Genomic DNA, 23,252 nt, shown 5'->3' with positions numbered 1-23,252 from the left:
CAAGATGGCTAAATAGCAAGATAGTTAAATTACAAGGTAGCTGGATACGAAGATTACAAAGATCAGTATACAGCATTATAAGACCGGTATACAAAAATCTGTTCTGTTTATGAGCAGTTACAGAAAATAAAAAATTTTAAAGATACTATATAAAATAGCATTCAAAAATATAAAATACCTCAGGATAAATCTAACTGAAGATATTCAAGCCTTCTAAAGAAAGATATTCATGGATTGTGCAGCTCAGTATTTTTTAAATGTCAATTCTCCCCAAGTGATCTATAGATTTATTGCAGTCCCATTCACAATCCCAGTAGTTTGTTGAGTTTTTTAATACGTGGAAATTGACAAACTCACTCTGAAATGTATGTGGAAATGCAAAGGGCCAAGAACAGCCAAGACACTTTGAGAAAGAAGAATAAGATGCTAGGATTGTTCTAAATGTTATAAATTACTGTCAAGGAATTAAGAGTGTGGTATTGTTATAAAGCAAGACAAATAGACCATTAGAACAGAAGAGAGGGTTGGTAATTCAGACCCACATGTGAATAGACAGTTGATTTATTTCAATGAAGGAATTGTAGATAAACAGTTAGTCTCAGAAATCATATTCAACTATCCCTTTAATGATCGGAAGTCACACAGAAGTAGGAATGTTATCTGCTTCCTCCTTACTTTTTCTTTTTTAAAAAATTTATTTATTATTTATTTATTTTTGGTTGCATTGGGTCTTTGTTGCTGTGTGCGGGCTCTCTCTAGTTGTGGCGAGCGGGGGCTACTCTTCGTTGCGGTGTGCGGCTTCTCACTGCAGTGGCTTCTCTTGTTGGGGAGCACGAGCTCTAGGTGCCCGGGCTTCAGTAGTTGTGGCACGCGGGCTCTGTAGTTGTGGCTCGCAGACTCTAGAGCACAGGCTCAGTAGTTGTGGCGCACGGGCTTAGCTGCTCCCTGGCATGTGGGATCTTCCCGGACCAGGGCTCAAACCTGTATCCCCTGCATTGGCAGGCGGGTTCTTAACCACTGCGCCACCAGGGAAACCCACTTTTTCTTTATTTGCCCTCATTTTCAGCAGGGTTTCTCTTATTTTTCCCCAACTCTCCTCCCCCACCAAGGCAGTGCTTTGTGGTCCAAAGGCAACAAAGTAAAGGGAACAGGTGGAGATTAGGTGATCCCGGGCAGAAGCTAATGATAGGGGGATCAGGTGATCTGATTTGCCCAGTTCAGTCCTAATTTACAGCTGTTGTTCAGCATAATTATTAATAAATTTCACTCTCAAAAGTGTTCTGGTTTGGATGATAAATTTTACTGTCACCCAAGATAAAAGATACTAGAGTATTTGGAGTGCACTGAACTATCTGAGCACACGATTTAGGATTAAAAGGATGCAAATGTAGGCAGGAGGGTGCTAATTGACTGGGTAAAGCAGAAATAAGTAAAGGACAAGAGATAGTTCCTGGGTGGATGGTCCAGAGATTATGATTAGGTTAGGTGAGCTCCAGTTTACAGATCTGGAAGAAGGAGTGTGCATTGTGCATTGGCTAAGCTCTTAGATATGTAAGGCCAGAGAGGTCAGACATCTGCTTCTGAGGTCAATCTAAAACAGCAGCAGTTATTTAAAGAGATTAATATAGGTAGCCTGAGTTTCAGTTTATGAGCTGTACTCCAGAAATCACAGTATAGAATAAGGGCAAGTTAGTACTTTCTCATCGAACAGGTATAATCTATTAATTACTAGTTAACTGTCATTTGCAAGAAACTGTAATTAAATTATCATCTTTTTTTTATTCTTAAATTTCTTTAGAAGAGTGGTTCTCAGGGTGAGATTCTTAGATCCCTAGAAGGTCCTTGAGAACCGTTCAGGGAGGTCTGTCAGGTCAAAACTATTTTTATAATAATAATGTTATCTGACTTCTCTCATTCCGTTGACCCTTGCACCAAGGTGTGAAAGCAATGGTGGGTGAAACTGTGGTGCCTTAGCATGAATCCAGACAGTGGCACCCAGCTGTTGAAGGACTCGCTCCAGTGTTCTTCACTGCTGGGCAATCACAGCTTTTTTTTTTTTTTTTTTTTTTTTTTTTTTTTTTTTTTTTGCGGTACGCAGGCTTCTCACTGCTGTGGTCTCTCCTGTTGCGGAGCACAGGCTCCGGACACGCAGGCTCAGCGGCCATGGCTCACGGGCCTAGCCGCTCCGTGGCATGTGGGATCTTCCCGGACCGGGGCACGAACCCGTGTCCCCTGCATCGGCAGGCGGACTCTCAACCACTGCGCCACCAGGGAAGCCCCACAGCTTTTTTTTAAATGCCAGTTTTATGTTAGTATATCATTGATGAAGTAGTAAAAATTAATTTTATTAAACCTAGACCCTTGAGTCTCTAACAGTCTGGGTGACAAAAGAAGAGATGCATGTAAAGCACTTCTGCTGAATATGGCCTTTTGAAGAAAAGCACTTGTTCAGTTGTTTGAGTTGAGAATTGAACTAACTGGTGCCATGTTTTTGCTTGAACAAACAGCCAGCGGACTTGGGTGTTTGACCTCGAAAATGAACCTGTTACTTCAAGGAAAACAACTGACAGCATTTGTTGCCAATAATAAAATTGAGCTTTCAGGTGAAAATTAGAATTTTGGAAACTTGTCTGCCACCGTGCAATTGACAGCTTCCTAGTACTTAAAGCCTTCTCTGATGAGCTCAGTGGTGATATTAATGAATGTGATTTGGGGTTACTGTAAAATAAAATGTGTCAATAAAATAAAAGTCTGCATAACTCATTTAACCAATATTTTCCAAATGACCAATGTCATAAAACCATGCATAGTTCTATTCAAAGTGCAAGAAAGACCAGTGGTTTTAATGTAACAGAGATGAAAAGTTCATTGATACTGTTTCAGGGTCTGTATTGCCACTCACCCTTAAGGAAATATTGTTGAGTTCTGCTGTGGTTTCAAAGAAGAATATTTAACCAAAATACTATTTGAATATTATCTGGAAAGGCTGTTAAAATCTTCCTCCTTTTCCCAACTACATATTTATGTGAGGTGAACTTTTCTTCTTAAAATAACTGATGGCAACTGATTGAATACAAAGTTTATGAGAATCCAGATGTCTTCTCTTAAGGACTTTTTTTGGTGTGTGTGTGTGTGTGGTACACGGGCCTCTCACTGCTGCGGCCTCCCACTGCGGAGCACAGGCTCCGGACGTGCAGGCTTAGCGGCCATGGCTCACGGGCCCAGCTGCTCCGCGGCATGTGGGATCCTCCCGGCCTGGGGCACAAACCCGTGTCCCCCACATCGGCAGGCAGACTCCCAACCATTGCGCCACCAGGGAAGCCCAAGGACATTTTTTTTAATGTAGAATTCTTCTCATTTAATTCTTTTGGTGGGGAGTGGAAAATATAGTTAATTTTATGAAAAACGTTGACATGTAATAGGTTTAATATTGTTATTTTTAAATGAATTTTTAATTTTTTCAGTTTTAATTTTGAACATGAAAACTATCTATAGATACAATCCACATAAACAAAAGCTCTTGGGAGTCCTCATTTTTATGAGTGCAAACGGGTCCTAGAAGTAAATAGTTTGAGAACCACTGCTTTAGAGCACTGGTTTTTAGCCTTGATGAAGCTCAGGATCATCAATGGAGCTTTAAAAACTACCAGTGTCTGGGTCTCACGTCTAAAGATTCTGTTTTCATAGGTCTCGGGGGCAGCATGGGCTTCCCAGTTAATGCTACCATGCAGCCAAGGTTGAGAACCACCCCTTTAGTTGGGCGCTGGAGGTGAACGGGCCCTGGAGCTTGAACCACACCCTCTTTGGGTCTGTAAACTAGAGCATTTCTTCTTCAGTCATCCAGCAGATTGGACAAGCATCAGCTGTGTTCCATCATGTATACTGGATGGTATATATACTTTTCATAGCACTGGAGATTTGTCAGTGAGCAAATAGAGTCCCTGCCTTCAGGGAGCCTGTGTTCTGGGAGAGGAGATGGATAATAAGCCAACAGACAAATAGATCTTATTTTTCCTTAAGGGCTGAGGGTGGACCTAATAAAGTGCCAGAGTCAGGCAAGTGTGGTTCTGACGCTTGGGTGCGCTTCGCTTTCAGACCAGGTTTTGGCCCCAGTTTGCTGCAGTCTGCGGAGCTGCTGCCTGCTGAGCCCCAGCAGGCCCAGGCCTCGTCTGAAGCCACCTCGTGTGCTGCCCGAGGGACCTACTCTGAGGAGGTGCCATCGGTGGCCCGGCCTCGGCCTGTCGGGGGCACCACAGGTACATGTGGCTATTTACCTTGCATTTCTTTTTAGCTAACTTCTGCAGAAATCATTTTCGACTTCCCAGAGTATCAGCATCCTGTTACTGGCCTCTTCCGCCGGTAAGAGCCGCATGCCCTCGGATCCCGGTAAAGATGTAGGGTTGGGGTGGTAGGAAAGGAGAGAGTGGCTGAGATCCCAGGACTGATGGCCTCTGATTTATTCCTGAGTAAGTGTCTCGAAAACAGTCCCTTCACATGGAATTCACACCCACACCTCTTCCAAACGTTTTCCAGGGAAAACGTTTCTGAAGTCTTACAGTGAACTGAAAGACCTATTTCTGAGTGCTTGCAATGGCACGAAAACAAGCGTTTATTTTAAAGAAGGCACTTTTCCAGTTTGTAATAAGCACCCTAAAAGTTGATGGAAAGTGACCAGAGGGAGATTTGTGTTTTATTTGGTCATTTCTGGGAGGGTATAACCACTGTTTTCTCCTTGAGCCTTACCTCCCTCATTTTTTCCCTTCTACCTTTATTAATAATCATCTTTTTCTCGTTCTAAAACGTCCTTGTCATTTTCCCATTCCTCTATGCCTGTCCCTTCCCTGCTGTCACACATGAGCAGAGTCGGCAGTGGAGGGCCTGGGGAAGCTGGTGGCCACATGGAACTGTTCTAGATTTTTTTCCACCTCCTCTTTCAAGTCATCATTAAAAGAACAATCTTAGTGTCATTTGTGAGTAACCAGTGCAGTCCTTTACTTGGTAATTCAACAGTGAGAGGTCACATTTTCTGAAGTTGTCTTCTAATTCATTACTAAACTTTTAAGTCTTTGCACACTGCTTTTCATAGTATTTAGGTTTGCTTTAATTATCTGTTGGAATTCAAATAAAAATCTATACCAGATTATCTCCACATAGGAAATAAAAGTTCTCAGTTTATGTTCTTGAAAGAACATGAAGTGCCCAATTTCTGGAGCTCTTGAAGCCGGAGAGAAAACATGTTTTATTTTTAAAGGATTCTAAAATATATTTTAATTAGTTGTTTGAGAAATATTACACATAATGTGGTTTACTTGTAAAACTACAATATTTAGTATATTCAGTGTAAAGATACAGGGAATTTTTTTTCAGACCAAAATTAAAATTTAGGGATTAAAATTTTTTCATATATTCAGTTTTGCTTTTTTTAGAAAAAAAGCTATAAATACCAGTATTTTAACAATCTTTTTTGACAATTTTTGAGATGCATGTAGAGATTTGAGGAAAGGAAGAGCCCTTAGAATTTTGGTAAAGCAGAAAAGTATAATGGTTTCTGAATTGAGTATCCTCAATAATTATATCCAGATTAGGAATAAATTTATTTTCAGAAAATGAGAAGAAAAGAAAAAAATACATTTGTCTCAGAGTCTCCTGGGAATTTTGTGATAATAGTTGAACCCACAACAAATCCTCACCAAGTTCAGTAGATGCTTGACGTTTATGAGGGATTCATTCTGAGATCTTTGTAAATCCCAAAATTTTCAAACACTGCTAGACCTCATAGTTGATTTCCCTAATCAGTCCAACAGAACCGTAAGTGGACCAGCTAAGAGACCCTTTCCAGACCCATAATGAGAGACACTGCTGGTCGTTGACACACAGCACCCAGCATGGCTGAGCTGATATTCTGACAAGGCAGTTGGCTGGTTAGCCTCCACCAGGTTGCCTGAGACCCAGTCTTGTGCCCCAGATTACAAATCACTGTTGCATGTCATGCAACTTCATCTCATGAATAGTTGATACTATGAACACTGATTTGTGCATATCACTCAGTGTTCCCCGAGCTCTTTCCATTTCTTTCTTTCCTCAAAGTTCATTATTATTCTGTCGTACTGCATTTTCTTACCAGGGCTCAGAGCCCATCTTTTATTTTCCTAGTTCATTTCCTTCCTTTTGGAGGCTGATGCTTTAATAAGAGGAGCCATTACATGTTAAATAATTTATTTTCTCATTTTCTGGAGAATATACAGTTTTATAATGTCATCAAGTAACTAGTTTAGGCCAATTCCATATTTGCAATAATTGATGGATAATTATCCAGTGTGGTCTTTTCTTGTATTTTGCATTGTCTGTCAGTCAATCAGCAAAACAAAGAATGTATCCTGATAGCCTACATGATTTCCCATACCTTGCAGGTGCTGTGCTTTGCAGTGGGTCTTTTTTCCCTTATTAATTGTTTTGTATTTGAACCTTGTTGTATAGCACTCATACCAAACAGAATATTCAGACATTTTCATTTTTAATCTGGAGGAATATAGAAATTATATGTATGAAATATTTGAAGAAGTTATTTTCTAATAATTTGCCATAAGAGATTAAATTGTGTAAAAATTTGAAATGGAAAAAATACTAAGATATACTAGAAAAGTTACTTTTCTGACTATGTAAAATTATCAAATATGTATATGTCTAAAAATTACCAAAAGCAAAAGGAAAGTAGTACCTAGGAAGATTTACAGCAGATATGACCAAGAGGTAGTCTTATTATAGAGAATGGCTCATAAATTGATAAATGGGCAAACTGCAAAAGATAAACAGGCAAAGGACAGAAAGAAGGAATGCACAAAAGAAATGGGTATATATCATATGAAAGTAAACATGAAAAATGTCCAGTTTTGAAATGATTAAAGAAATGCAAATTAAAACCATGATGAGCCACCATTTCAATCATGAAATTGTTTTTATAATAATGTGATGTGGTAAAATTAGCATTCGGTTTCTTTATCTGTACAATGGGGATAACATTAGTACTTACCTCTTATGGTTATTTGATGATTGAAGAAGATAACAAATGTAAAGTGCTTAAAATAGTGTGTGGCATATAACAAATTTTAATAAATATTAGCTGCCATTATTATTACTATTATTTCCAGTGATGGTGTAAATCGTTAAACTTTTGGAAAGCAGCTTGGCAATGTAACTTCATGAGCCTTTGATTTGGTAAATTTGGGAATATAGGCTCCCCTCACTGAAGAAATGCAAAATACTGGAGAAAAACTACATGTACAAAGATGTTTATTGGAGCATTATTCAGAATAACAAACAACTGTGAGCTCCCTCAATACCCAGTTATAAGGGCATCAGTTGTAAACTGTACAGCTATTTAAAATGAAGAGCTCAGATAGAGCCAGAAGAAGGGAATTAAGATTTCCTGGTTGCCTCCTATGCATTTGGTACTTGACCTATTTTATCTCTTTTAATCCTTGAAATAACACTGTGAGGTAGACTTTTTAACTTTATTTGAAAAGTGAGGCATTGAGGCTCAGCTGGAGTGATTACTGGGTGTCCAAGGTCACGGGACTTGTCAGTGGCTGAGCTGCAATGCAAACCCAGGCTTGCTCGGGGTGATGGGCCACTTGAATCATGGGGGAGCTTGTGCTGTCTCGTTAAGTGAACAAAGCAAGATACAGAATCCTGTCTGAACTATGACCTCAACTACTGTTACAGTTTTAACACAAAGGTATGCTTTTCTCCCTGTGCAGCTGTCTGAACCTTTATAAGTGATGGGGAACACTGTGCTGCATTTCTGTTCTTTGCAAGATTTGCTCAAACAATGTCTGTTGGGCAAACAGTACTGATAGTTCTAATAATTTTAATACTGTTATGAATCTTCAGTAACTGACAAGCACTCCTGCAGAGTACGTTTTTAAAAATGTATTTGATTAATGGAGGCTGTTAATTAGGCAACTAGAGTAGGAGTAGACTTGAAGACAGAGGGGACCACCTCCCTTATCTCTGTGAAAACCCTCAACCTTTGTGGGACCAGTCTGAGCATCACAGATGAATTAGATGATCCTAGGAGCATTTGGAAATTGGTATTTTATTTCACAGTGTTTAAAGATCTGTTTTTCCTCCCTCCATCTGTTGAAAAGAGATATTTCCGTATGCCGAAGTTGATGGGGGAGAAAAATATGTTGTTGAAAGCCTGGCTTTCACAGCCACACAAGGCCATGGCGAGTCTGAGTGTAGAATGAGTGCTAGAGATCATCTGTCTTTGCTATCAGTATACCTCAATGAGAAGGCTGTGTGGGTGGTGTTAAATTTTTAATTATGATATGACTAAGTTATGAAAACAATGTGAATATAACAAAAATGTACTTTAACATTCTGAATTCACACTCTGCCTGTTAAGGAAACAAAAGCATATTGTGTTTTCAGCTCCTTGTGAGTCTCAAAGCCATAAGCAAGAACCAGGTTTCAGCTTCTTTGTGGCTCCAAAACCTTTCACTCCTAATAGATAAGGTCATCCTTATTTGTAGCCGCTACAGAAATGAATGGAAGGGCCCTCTGTTATGCCCTTTATTCCCAGTCCTTTGATGTCTGTCTGGGAAAATATGAACATCACTATTAGCCAGTGTATTGAAAGGAAGTAAAAGCCTGCAAACCCAGAAACTCATGGTCTGTTTTTCTTAGGAAATGTCTTCTCTGGGGTAGAATTGGTGCCATGTTTGAGCAATGCTCATATCCCCAGGGTGTGCTGTGGTCAGAACCGAAGTGTCTTACTGGGCAGCCTCACCCCCCTACCAGTGTTCACTGGGCCACTCATTGTGTTCCTCCAGGCTCCCAGATCCAGCACCTGACACAGGTGGGAATTGCCAGCAGAATTGGAGCTCAGCCAGTGGAAATCCAACCAGGCAGAGGCAGCCAGTATGGGGGACCAGGCTGGCCTTCGTACGGGGAGGATGAAGCCGGCCGGAGAGAGGCTGTGAGTACCTTGTGTTGGGATCATTGTTGAGAATTCAGACATGATCACTTAGTGTAGCTGCTGCTGCTTCTGCTCGGGGGATCTCTTTTTAAAACCTACATAAAGTTTTAACTCCCCTCACTTTTTTCCCCCTTGAATGTGTTTTTTTTCTTGCAGTTTTTAGATGGTAAATTCCCTCTGACCAGAGTGGGAGAGTATTGACATTGAAATTTGGGAAAGTATATAATTTTTCTTGAGGTAGCTTTTAGGCTTGAAGTAGTGAGTTTTAAAAAATAACTTAAGAGGGCGGAGTCAACATGGTGGTGTGGGAAGACACCAAGTTAGCGTCTCCCCACAACTAGGGCACCTGCTGGCTGCTGGTGGGGACCCTGACGTCCAAGGAGACGGGAGGAACCCCCAAGTGAACCGGTAGGATGTGGAGGGACAGAGAGGGGAGGAGAAGTGGAGGCCAGGCAGGATTGGTGCCCCTGAGGCTGGGGAGATCAGGAGGGGCAGGCGGGAGGGGCCCTCTAGGAGGTGCGGGAGAGGAGCGGAGGACGATTGCCCCGCCCACTCGGGCATGGGGAGCCTGCTGGGATCCCAGGTGAGGTCCCCTGCCCTCTGAGAACAGGGTTGGGGGGCACGCCTGGGCCCCTTTTGTTCCTTGAGCCTAAGCCCTGCCCCCCACAACCCCCAGGGCCTTTTCCAGCACTGTGGGTCCTCAGCATAGGCCCTGCCCACTGCCCAAACCAAGCCCTTGCTTAGGCCCCGCCCTCCACAGACAAGGCCTTTTCCCCATTTTTTCTTTTTTTTTCTTTCTTTTTTTTTTTTTTCTCTTCTCTCTCCTCCTCTTTTTTACTATTGTGGTTCCATTGTACCTTCTGGTTGATGATTCATCTATTTTTATTTTTATATTCTTTCTAACGTATCTGTTAGTTTCCTAGTCTAATTTTATTTTTACTTTGTTATTGTTCTCTCTTTTTTTTTTTTTTTTTTTGCCACCCCACGTGGCTTGCGGGATCTTGGTTCATGAGCCGGGGACTGGGCCGAAGCTCCTGCGGTGGGAGCTCCATGTCAGAACCACTGGACTAACAAATAACCTCAGACCCCAGGGAATATTCATTGGAGTGAGGTCTCACAGAGTTCCTCATCTCAGCACCAAGACCCAGCTCTACCCAATAGCCTACAAACTCCAGTGTTGGAAGGCTCAGGCTAAACAACCAGTAAGACAGGATCACAATCCCACTCATTAAAAAAAAAAAGAGACAGCAAAAAAATATGTCACAGATGAAGGAGCAATGTAAAAACCTACAAGACCAAATAAATGAAGAGGAAATAGGCAATCAGCCTGAAAAAGAATTCACAGTAATGATAGTAAAGATGATCCAGAATCTCGGAAATAGAATGGAGGCATGGATTGAGAAAATAGAAGAAATGTTAAAGATCTGGAAGAACTAAAGAACAAACAAATAGATGAGCAACACAATAACTGAAATGAAAAATACATTAGAAGGAATCCATAACAGAATAACTGAGGCAGAAGAACAGTAAGTGAGCTGGAAGACAAAATGGTGGAAGTAACTGCTGAGGAGCAGAATAAGGAAAAAAGAATGGAAAGAAGACATTCTCAGAGACCTCTGGAACAACACTAAACACACCAACATTTGAATTATAGGGGTCCCAGAAGAAGAAGAGAAAAAGAAAGGGTCACCAGAAAATATTTGAAGAGATTATAGTCGAAAACTTCCCTAACATGGGGAAGGAAATAGTCACCCAAGTCCAGGAAGCACAGAGTCCCATACAGGATAAACCCTAGGAAAAACGTACCAAGACACATATTAATCAAAGTAACAAAAATTAAATTCAAAGAAAAAATATTAAAAGCAGCAAGGGAAAAACAAAAAATAACATATGAAGGAACCCCCATAAGGTTATCAGCTGATTTTTCATCAGAAACTATGCAGGCTAGAAGGGAGTGGCAGGATATACTTAAAGTGATGAAAGAGAAAAACCTACAATCAAGATTACTCTACCCAGCAAGGATCTCCTTCAGATTCGATGAAGCAAAAGCTTTTCAGACAAGCAAAAGCTAAGAGAATTCAGCACCACCAAACCAGCTTTACAACAGATGCTAAAGAAACTTCTCTAGGTGGGAAACACAAGAAAAGGACCTACAAAACCAAACCCAAAACAAGAAAATGGTAATAAGAATATACATATCAATAATAACCTTGAAAGTAAATAGATTAAATGCCCCAACCAAAAGACACAGATACAAAAATAAGACCCATATAAAGTGGGTCTGAATGGATACAAAAACAAGACCTATATATATGCTGTCTACAAGACATCCACTTCAGACTTCGGGACACATACAGACTGAAGGTGAAGGGATGGAAAAAGATATTCCATGCAAATGGAAATCAAAAGAAAGCTAGAGTAACAATACTCGTATCTGATAAAATAGACTTTAAAATAAAGACTATTACAAGACAGAGAAGGACACTACATAATGATCGTAGGATCAATGCAAGAAGAAGATATAACAATTATAAATGTTTATGCACCCAATATAGGAGCACCTCAATACATAAGGCAAATGCTAACGACCATGAAAGGAGAAACCAACAGTAGCACAATAATAGTAGGGGACTTTAACATTCCACTTAACACCAATGGACAGATCATCCAAACAGAAAATAAGGAAACACAAGCTTTAAATGACACAATAGACCAGATAGATTTAATTGATATTTATAGAACATTCCACCCCAAAGTGGCAGAATACACTTTCTTCTCAAGTGCACATGGAACATTCTCAGGATAGATCACATCTTGGGTCACAAATCAAGCATCGGAAAATTTAAGAAAACTGAAATCATATCAGGCATCTTTTCTGACCACAATGCTATGGAATTGGAAATCAGTTACAGGGAAAAATCTGTAAAAAGCACAAATACATGGAGGCTAAACAGTGCTCTACTAAGTAACCAAGAGATCACTGAAGAAATCAAAGAAGAAATATAAAAATACATAGAAACAAATGACAACAAAAACATGATGACCCAAAACCTATGGGATGTAGCAAAAGCAGTTCTAAGAGGGAAGTTTATAGCAATTCAGTCTCACCTCAAGAAACAAGAAAAATCTCAAACAATCCACCCCTACACTTAAAACAACTAGAGGAAGAACAAAGAAAACCCAAAGTCAGTAGAAGGAAAGGAATCATAAAAATCAGAGCAGAAATAAATAGAAACAAAGAAAATAGCAGCAAAGATCAATAAAACTAAAATCTGGTTCTTTGAGAAGATACTTATCAAGAAAAAAGGGAGAGGATGCAAATCAATAAACTTAGAAACAAAAAAGGAGAAATCACAACTGACACTGTAGAAATACAAAGGATTATAAGAGACTACTACAAACAACTATAAGCCAGTAAAATGGACAACCATGAGGAAATGGACAAATTCTTGGAAAGATACAATTTTCCAAGACTGAACCAGGAAGAATTAGAAAATATAAACAGACCTATCACAAATAATGAAATTGAAACTGTAATTAAAAATCTTCCAGCAAACAAAGGTCCAGGACCAGATGGCTTCACAGGCAAATGCTATCAAACGTTTAGAGAAGAGCTAACACTGATCCTTCTCAAACTCTTCCAAAAAATTGCAGAGGGAGAAACACTCCCAAATTCATCCTATGAAGCCACCATCACCCTGATACCAAAACCAGAAAAAGATATCACACAAAAAAATTATAGACCAGTATCAGTGATGAACACAGATGCAAAAATCCTGAACAAAATACCAGCAAACAGAATGCAACAACACATTAAAAGGATCTTGCACCATGATCAAGTAGGATTTATCCCAGGGATGCAAGGATTCTTCAGTATACGCAGATCAATCAATGTGATACACCACATTAACAAATTAAGGAATAAAAACCATATGATCCTCTCAATAGATGCAGAAAAAGCTTTTGACAAAATTCAGTTCAAAATTCATTTATGATAAAAAAAACTCTCCAGAAAATGGGTGTAGAGGGAACCTACCTCAACATAATAAAGGCCATATACGACAAACCCACAACAAGCATCATACTCAGTGGTGAAAAACTGAAAGCATTTCCACTAAGATCTGGAACAAGATAAGGATGACCACTCTCGCCACTCTTATTCAACATAGTTTTGGAAGTCCTAGCCACAGCCATCAGAGAAGGAAAAAGGAATACAAATTGGAAAAGAAGAAGTAAAACTGTCACTGTTTGCCGATGACATGATACTATACATAGAAAATCCTAAAGATGCCACCAGAAGACTACTAGAACTAATCAATGAATTTGGTAAGGTTGCAGGATACAAAATTAATGCATAGAAATCTCTGGCATTCCTATACACGAACAATGAAAAATCCGAAAGAGAAATTAAGGAAACAATCCCATTTACCATCGCAACAAAAAAAATACCTAGGAATAAACCTCCCTAAGGAGGTGAAAGACTTGTACTCATAAAACTATAAAACACTGATGAAAGAAATCAAAAACGACATAAACAGATGGAGAAATATACCATGTTCTTGCATTGGAAGAATTAATATTGTGAAAACGACTATACTACCCAAACCAATCTACAGATTCAGTTCAGTCCCTATCAAACTACCAATGGCATTCTTCACAGAATTAGAACAAAAAATTTTACAATTTGTATGGAAACATAAAAGACCCCGAGTAGCCAAAGCAATCTTGAGAAAGAAAAATGGAGTTGGAGAAATCAGGCTCCTTGACTTCAAACAATACCACAAAGCTACAGTAATCAAGACAGTGTGGTACTCGTACAAAAACAGAAATATAGATCAACGGTACAGGATAGAATGCTCAGAGTTAAACCCATGCACATATGGGCACCTAATTTATGACAAGGGAGGCAAGAACATAACAGTGGAGAAAGTACAGCCTCTTCAATAAGTGGTGCTGGGAAAACTGGACAGCTACATGTAAAAGAATGAAATTAGAACATCACCTGACACCATACACAAAAATAAACTCCAAATGGATTAAAGACCTAAATGTAAGACCAGACACTATAAAACTCTTAGAAGAAAACATAGGAAAAACACTCTTTGACATAAACCACAGCAAGATCTTTTTTGACCCACCTCTTAGAGAAATGGAAATAAAAACAGAAATAGGGCTTCCCTGGTGGCACAGTGGTTGAGAGTCTGCCTGCTGATGCAGGGGACACAGGTTCGTGCCCCGGTCCGGGAAGATCCCACATGCCGCGGAGCGGCTGGTCCCGTGAGCCATGGCTGCTGAGCCTGCGCGTCTGGAGCCTGTGCTCCGCAACGGGAGAGGCCACAACAGTGAGAGGCCTGTGTACCGCAAAAGAAAACCCCAGAAATAAACAAATGGGACTTAATTAAACGTAAAAGCTTTTGCACAGCAAAGGAAACCATAAACAAGATGAAAAGACAACCCTCAGAATGGGAGAAAATATTTGCAAATGAAACAACAGACCAAGGATTAATTTCCAAAATATACAAATAGTTCATGGAGCTCAATATCAAAATACAAACAATCCAATTAAAAAAATGGGTGGAAGACCTAAATAGACATTTCACCAAGGAAGACATACAGATGGCCAAGAGGCATGTGAAAAGATGCTCAACATCACTAATCATTAGAGAAATGCAAATCAAAACTACAATGAAGTATCACTTCACACCAGTCAGAATGGCCATCATCAAAAAATCTACCAACGATAAATGCTGGAGAGGGTGTGGAGAAAAGGGAACCCACTTGCATTGTTGGTGGGAATGTAAATTGATACAGCCACTATGGAGAACAGTATGGAGGTTCCTTAAAAAACTAAAAATAGAACTACTATATGACCCAGCAATCCCACTACTGGGCATATACCCTGAGAAAACCATAATTCAAAAAGAGACATGTACCACGGTGTTCATTGCAACACTATTTACAATAGCCAGGACATGGAAGCAACCTAAGTGTCCATCGACAGATGAATGGATAAAGAAGATGTGGCACATATATACAATGGAATATTACTCAGCCATAAAAAGAAACGAAATTGAGTTATTTGTAGTGAGGTGGATGGACCTAGAGTCTGTCATACAGAGTGAAGTATGTCAAAAAGAGAAAAACAAATACTGTATGCTAACGCACATATATAGAATCAAAAAAAATGATGCTGATGAACCTAGTTGCAGGGCAGGAATGAAGATGTAGACATAGAGGATGGACTTGAGGACATGGGGTGGGAGGGCAAAGCTGGGGCAAAGTGAGAGTGGCATTGACATATATACACTACCGAATGTAAAATAGTTAGCTAGTGGGAAGCAGCAGCATAGCACAGGGAGATCAGCTTGGTGCTTTGCGATGACCTAGAGGGGTGAGAGAGGTAGGATGGAAGGGAGGCTCAAGAGAGAGGGGATATGGGGATATATGTATGTGTATGGCTGATTCACTTTGTTGTACAACAGAAACTGTGTTGTGTGAAGCAATTATATTCCAATAAAGATCCATTAAAAAAACTTAAAAATAATAAAAGCAATATTCATTATGGAAAATCTGCAAGAGGCCTAAGAAACAGTTACTTTTCCTACCATTTTCTTCAATTATGGTAAAATACACAGAACATAAAATTTACCGTTTGAACCATTTTTAAGTGTACACCTCAGTGGTTTTAAATACGTTCGTAATATTATGCAACAATCCCACCATCCATCTCCATAGCTCATTTCATCTGAAAAACTGAAACTCTATACCCATTAAACCCAAACTCCCCATTCGCCGCTCCCCCCAACTCCAGGCAACCACCATCCTACTTTCTGTCTCTATAATTTTGACCTTTAAGGAGTGTGTTTGAACCTATAAAATCTGGACTTGATCTTTGGTGTGATCACTATATAAATATTCATGATCTCACATACCTCCTTGCTCTCCATTTGAGCTTTATTGTGGGTTTGTTAATGTCATTTCCATTATAACCACCGTGAGTAGGTGCCTTTGCCATAAGCAAACTGTATGGGACATCGCAATACATAAGTCATCTTTTGGAGGCTTCTTATCACTGTGGTCACTCCTTGATAGGAGTGGAATCGATATGGGCACCGGTAATTTCTACAAATGCTTTCACTTTTCTCAAGAATTTTATACTGAAGGGGATTAAATTAATGAATTTGAAAACACAAACCAAAATAATATTTTTTGTTTGATCCTTATCACTCTGCCTGAACTTTCGTTGCACTTACATGCTTTTCCAGCAGATACACTAAATTCCCTTTGTGACTGGATGCTTTTACTCAGTGGAAAGAAACTAACTTTAGAATATAATGTTCCCCTGAAAGATACATGGCTATCCTTATAGCCTCAGGTCTCTGCTTTACATTTGCTGACATTTTGCTCTTTCTGTGCCCAGCTTAGTTTCATGAGGTGTTCTGGGTTTTCCCATCAAATCTGACAGGCACTTTTAGAGGGCCTCTTGGTCATGATTTGGCGAAGTGAAATGTAGAAGTTTTTCTAGGGCTTGACTGTCATGTTTACCAGGCTATCAGGTTGCTCTTTGCACAAGTGAAACCACAGACGTAGTGTGTGTGTGTGTGTGTGTGTGTGTGTTGTGTGTGTGTGTATGTAAACAGATTTTTCACTGAAAAAATACGGAAAAAAATCACTGAAAAGTATAATTCTTGTCAAAGGAATGCTCAATCTACATTTTGCCAACGTCAGCAAAACTATTGTATGTTTTAGCACAGATAGCTTTTTAAAGAAAAGGCTCTATGGAGCACTGATATACAGACACACGGACAGATAGGATGGAAGATGACTTTGTGATCTCGTTGCTGTCCCATGGGCCCAATCTGTGTTCTCATCATACCTTCCTTGGGCTCTGGACTCTGAGCAAAGGCAGTTGCTGTTCCCGTCGGTCTGTCTGCCAGTATGTGCTTATCGCTTTGAGCAGACATCTTCATCCGACCTTCCCATCCATGGGCTGCTCTGGCCTCCCTCTCTTTCCAGCTCTTTAGGGCCCTTCCTGTTTCCCCAGCAGCCCACTCACTTCCACACACGGCAGCATAGGGATTAGCCAGTGGGGCCGACTGCACATTCATTCTTTCTGTCTGTCTTTAAGCAAGTGCTTATAGCCCCTTGTTTTCTTTTTTTTTTTTTTAATTTATTTATTTATTTAGGCTGGGCCGGGTCTTAGTTGCGGCATGCAGACTCTTAGTTGTGGCATGTGGACTTCTTAGTTGTGGCATGTGAACTCTTAGTTGCGGCATGCATGTGGGATCTTGTTCCCCAGCCAGGGATCGAACCAGGGCCCCCTGCATTGGGAGCACGGAGTCTTACCCACTGGACCACCAGGGAAGTCCCTAGGCCCTTGTTAAGTTCATGGGCTTCTTTATTGTACTGCTCTCCCTCGAGCAATTTGTCTGCAGTTACTTCTCTCCATTCCTGTCCTGGGAGGCTGAGTTGTCGGGTGGGAGATGGTCGGAGCACGTCCACTGCCAGTTTGCATCTGATCTTCCCTCCTGTTTTCACGTGGGAAGTATAGTAACGTTTGCCATGTTTTTCAGACACACGTGCTCGGACATCAGGAGTATTCGTCACCGCTGTTCCAGGTGCCAAGGACTTCAGGTCGGGAGCCCTCGGCTCCTCCTGGGAACCTCCCGCACAGGGGGCTGCCGGGCGCTGGGCTGGCCTACCCTGCCAGCTCCACGGAAGACCTCCAGCCCAGCCACTCCTCAGCCTCTCTCATCAAAGCTATCCGCGAAGAACTGCTCCGGCTCTCCCAGAAGCAGACCACCGTGCAGAACTTCCACAGCTGATTGGCCTCACCTTGCAGATTTGCCAAGTATCCGCTTCCCATGGAAGCAAGACTAAAAGGAGATCAACTGAGCAGGTGTTTGGAAGAGGACAAGCATCTCCTGGGCTAAGGGCCCAAGTAAGGGAACAAGTTACAATCGTAAAAGATGCCATAAGTCACGTGACAGCTCATGATGCTTTTAATACATTGGCAATTTTGTGACCACCTAGGTTCAGTTGAAATTTATGTACTTTTGGCCAAAAGCCAGCAGCACTTAACGAAAGACAAACCACAATTCTAAGCTAATGAAATGACTAAGTTAGTCTCTTTTTTAAAGATGAAAGATGAAAACGTGTAGATGGTGTAGGGATTAAAGGAATCTAGTATTTCCGTGGGAAGATGTGATTCAGACTGGTTTGTACAATGAACCTGCTGCTTTGTTTTCTGAGAACAGAGATTTGAAGACATTAACAACTTAATTTCCCTCTTTTCCTCCATAGGAACTTATTTTAATAGTAATATTAACAACATGAATACTAAGACTGTTTGGGAATTTAAAAAGCTACTAGTGAGAAACCAAATGATAGATTGTAGAGCCTGATGATTCCAAACGAAGCTATCAACTGCATTTTCCTTCTACTTCTGGTGCTACAGCTCCAAGAGCCCTTCACCTCGTCTGTGAAATGCAACTTTGGCTTTCTCAATGGAAGGATATGTGGAAGGTTTCATTTTGTTCTAGAAAGGGGAAGAAAAAAAGCCTCCCAAAATGGAAGAAGCTTAATATTTATTTGGTTATTCAAAATACATATCAAAGTTTAGATTTACATTCTTAATTGTATTTGTGGTTTGTGGATCGGACACATGTAACTGCCCATTGCATCTCATTTGAGTACATGTCTTCATCCAGGCCAGGCCTAAAGAATGAGGCTTTCAGGAGGTCCTCATGAATCCTTGCACTTTGCTGATGAGTTGCTCCCAAATTATGTTTGAATGAGAAATCTTACATAAGCAAAAATGATCTGTCAAAATTCCTAGGACCACTGAATGGTTGGTTATCCGTGGATGCATTCATGGTAATCACATTTCCTGTGTTCAAGACCTGGAAATGAAACTGAGTTCTGTTCAGCCTCTTCGTAATGAGTCAAGAAAGGAAAGAAGAGCTTTGAGACCATGAGGGAGAAAAAAATGTTGCTTCTAATTTCTGATTTTATTGTCCCTGACTCCGTCTAGTGACTGTTAAAACCGTCTTTGGGCCCAACAGAGGGGTCCTCCCACTTGAGATTGACCCCTGAAGGAAACATTTCTCCCCTTCCCAAAGTGGAGTAAGGAATAAAGTAACAGGGGCTGTTCTGTTTTCTGGGACCTGAGTGAAATGAAGAAGAAAGATAACAAATTTCCATGAATCCTTTTTTAGTAGATCAACTAATATCTTTAATTAAATAACAGATAAACGGGCAGAACACGGGGTTCTGACTGGTCAATATCTGTGTATCTGTGTCAAGTTTTAAGAACCCTGAAGCAGCTAAAATAGGTTCCTAAAGTGTAATCATTGGGTTTCAGAGTCATGTTTCAGCCCTTCCTTAATTAAGCCTGTTGTATAGACTCAGAGTCTCACAATCCAGGGAAAGCTGGTTCTGGGAAATTAAAATGTAGCCATTTTCATCTTTGCACCTCTGAAAAAGGGGGAGTGCAGGAGGACAAGTCTCTTGAGGATGCTAAATAAAGGAATGGGAACTCCTTTTTAGGCGACCCCCACAGGCTCCAAAGAGCAGGGGAGAGAAGACCCTGATCTGGGCTTGATTTCTTACCTCTTGGTCTTGGTTTAATACCAGACTTGCCCAGAGCGGAGATTCTCCTTGCGTGTCATTCAAAAATATCAGGTTTCTTGAATGTGTAATTAAGAATTTCAGAGATCCAAGCAGCATTTTATTACGGACACCTTACGGTGAATTCAGATTTAGTGCCAGCTGATGGGGTAAGTGCTGGACCCTCTCCTCCCATTCTGCTCATCGTCCTAAGTGTTCACACGCAGATTGTACGAACATGATTACCTCCTTAGAACATGGCAGGAATGGGCCTCTGTTTTAAACGGGGCTGCAGTAGCAGTTTTGATGCCTTTCAAACTAGCATAAGGGGATTCTACCTATATTTTTCTTCTTAGAACCGGTACACTTTTAAACCGACGTCAAGACCAAAGATGACGTGGAATAAACAACCGGTGATGTGTGGTGGGTGTGAGCAGGCCGGTGGGATCCCTGGCACTTTTGTGTTGGCCGTAAGGCATACTCAGTTTGCACTCAGTTTTACCATCGTGAGACTCAGAACAGACTAGCCGTCGTGGGGAGCACCACTCAGTGAATGGGATCTACGTAACAAAAGGTCCTCGTGGCAGTCATGCGTGGCTCTGGAGTTCCATTTATTGAAACACCACAAAATGAAAAGTTAAACTTTACGTCTGTTCTTTTTTCCTCTTTGAAAAGTTCTAGTGGTAATAACGAGAGCTATAAATTTGAGTCAGAATTTTAGAGAAGATTGTTTGGAGAAATGATCATTTTCAGAATCTACACAGTCACCAACTGGCTGTGTCAGGTCTCTGAGCCTCATTTTCCCCATCAGCCAAACGAGAACAGGCCTCCCCTGCCCTCCTCCCAGGAAATTTCTCATTGAGAGACTCAGATGTGGTCACATGTGCAAACGTCCCTTGAGGAGGGAGCACAAAGCACTGAGAATGTAGACTATCTGTGTGATTGTGGTGGGATGGGTGATCTGATCTGCTGTGGCCTCCCAGCGAGCGAGTTCCCGTGGAGGGAACCAAAGCAAAACTAGAGGCCCCGTGTGACTCCGCTCCCTCTCTCCTGCTTTGCTTTAAATTCACTTCCTTCACCGTTAACTTTCAATTATCATGCATCTTTCTGCTCCTGATTTTCTGCTGTTGCTGGCACCAAATAAGTCAATAGGAGCCCTGCCTTCTGAGATGTTAGAATCTGAATCAAACAATACCCATGGCTATAAAAGATGGAAGAAAAGGAAAAATAACATGGTTTAAACATCAGTAAGATTCACTGAAAGTACACAAGTGCATTAGGCACTCAGAAGGAGGAATGGAAGTTGCACATAGGTAAACAGTGGGATCTTGGGGAGAACTCAATGTCAGAAGCTACTTTAAGGAAGACAGGAGCTTCCCAGGTGCATGGTGAGGTGGTGTGGGAAGAGCCGGATGGACAAAGTGGGTGAAGCTGCCACTGAAAATAACCTTGATCCTGATCTGCTCCAATATGGGGACAAAATCCCTAACTGCACGGTCGAGGGAGTTTTATAAGAGGAGGAAGTGATGCTATGAGGATACACTTGCAGGAATACAGCGAGAAAATGACCAGGCTTGGGAAGAAGGTCGGCGGAGGAAGAGATCCATTCTGAAGGGGAGGGGAGAGTCCCAGGAACTGCTGGATGACCAATGTCAAGTGTGAAAATAGTGAGACTTCCACCGAGGTCTACTGCTTAGAGCAGATCTCAAGGGTCAGCCATTCGGCCACATTTAATCCTTTGTGGAGCATAGTAGGTTATAAATAAATATATTTGACTTCTATACAGCTGCCTACATATTTTCCTCCAGATTATACTTAATTTCAGAGTGTGTTTTCATTTTGGTGGTACGTGGCTTTTGAGCAGCAGACTAAGCTGTTTTTTTGCCAACCAGATTTTTCAGGGCATGAGACCTGTGATGCAGGGCACAGGTGAAGGGACACCTGGAGGCTTCGGGCTGAAACAGGTAATTCTGTGCTTTATGAGCCTCCTGTTGAACTGTGTACAGGGTCAGTGTTTACTGTGTTTGCACAACTTAGTGCTCCAGTGACCAAACCAGTCACTTGGACACTGATTTGCATTTGCAGTACTTCAGGAGTTAATCATTAAATACACTTCTCTATCTCCTTCATACGAGATTCCTAGACATGAATGAATCTGTTGGTTGGAAGGAGAGCTGGTTAAGGTTCTGGGTGGGTGGGCAGGGGGCTCCAGTGTTAAGTACCATGCCCGCTTTCACTGTAGATGTTTTAGCCATTTCATTTCTACCTCCAGAGCAAGTCCCCAAAGCCAGTCTCCAGAGCCCACTTACCCACCTTTGTTCCAGGCAGGAGCGTGAAGAAGTCTACTTCTGCACCTGCATGTAGACCATTTGAACACAAACCACGTTTTTGGGGTTTTTTTTTTTTCTAAGCACGTTTTTATGGGATGGTAACTTGAACTTCATTTTTACGTTTCATCCAGCACCGTCATGGATATTCTCGTAACAGGTGAGAGGGGTTTCTCTGAGCAACTGCTGTAACACACTCATAAACTGTATTATTAGGCTTACACTTGTTACCTAGCGTACAAGGAGTGTGTGCATTTCAGGTTTCTTTTGATATCCTTGGTGATGTTCAGTGTTTAAACTAGGACTCCTTTCTCTAATTTTATGAAAAAGACTTGAAAACCGAAACCTCACGGTACGATCCTCATTCCACGCTGTGTGTGTAACAGAACACTTGACAATTTATCTTAACACGCAGCAGCATCGACATTTAGGAAAAGAATATCAGATGCCTTGGAAACATGAAACAAAGTTGGGAACCAGTGAGCAAGTGAAAGAAGGAAGGAATGTCTCCCTCTGAGGCACTCTGTCCAAATTCCTTTCCCACAGGGTAGATAATCATGCAGGCTCTTTGCTTTTCCTTCTTCCTCTGTTTTTCTGCTCTGGGGCCACTTCACATTTAAAGAAAGAGTGGATTAAGTAGAAGGGAGAGCGAAAATTGAAGTGATTTGCATCTCGAGGTCCCTGATTCCACGGAATCTTTCTGGACAATTTGGAACATCATGAATAGCCCCTTCTCATGTCCAGCAGATTTCCAGCATCCATAGCTTGACTCCCTAAGTGTGCAAGGTCGGAATAGTACAGGGCCAAATTATAGCCAGGCTCCCTGTACTGTTCCTCCTGCAGATGTGGGGAAGGAGGAGGGGGCACTAGGGGGAACAGAGGCTCCACCAATGGGCTCGGTTGCTCTAAGCAACAGAGGGTTAATTTCAGAAAAGGGGAGTAGAAACTGTCCACTTTGCCCTCCTCCGGGGCACAGTCTGGGGATCAGGCGAGCCTCGCCCTTACAGGAAAGGCTGCTTAGCCGAGCCTCTCTGAGATGCCTACTTGTCTCCTCCGACGTTGTCAAGGTCCATGTTCTTATGACTTTTCCTGCACCCTCATTCCTAGATTATGAATATTAATGTACGAAAATATGCAGAGTAAGTTGAGGACACTCGTGGGCTCAATACTGCAGTTTGAACTTGACAATCATGGTTTGCTGGTCTCAAACGGGCCCTTAAATTTCAGTATGGGTATATGATTTAGTCATCGAACCCTCCCTTTGCTGGTTATGTTTCTACCCTTCAATTAGCTGCACTGTTTTCTAATGTGCTGTAGAGTTTTTGAGATAATTTATG

General features: G+C 41.2%; 1 protein-coding gene across 3 annotated transcripts in view; it reads left to right on the top strand.

Annotated features, from left to right (window-relative positions):
- KIAA1549 overlaps positions 1-23,252 on the top strand; it is a gene marked incomplete at its 5' end in the record, with an annotated part of 151,119 nt that extends 127,867 nt beyond the window's left edge. For all 3 annotated transcript variants that reach the window (XM_082631834.1, XM_082631833.1, XM_082631832.1), the window contains 3 exons: positions 4,096-4,256; positions 8,835-8,980; positions 17,554-23,252. In XM_082631834.1, the coding sequence (XP_082487960.1) occupies positions 4,096-4,256; positions 8,835-8,980; positions 17,554-17,805 (559 nt within the window). In that variant the 3' untranslated portion in view covers positions 17,806-23,252. The remainder of the gene's footprint in view (positions 1-4,095; positions 4,257-8,834; positions 8,981-17,553) is intronic.

Source organism: Mesoplodon mirus (assembly GCF_964341445.2).
Source record: "Mesoplodon mirus genome assembly, chromosome: 9".
Lineage (NCBI taxonomy): Eukaryota > Metazoa > Chordata > Mammalia > Artiodactyla > Ziphiidae > Mesoplodon > Mesoplodon mirus.
This window is presented reverse-complemented; position numbering and strand designations above follow the sequence as displayed.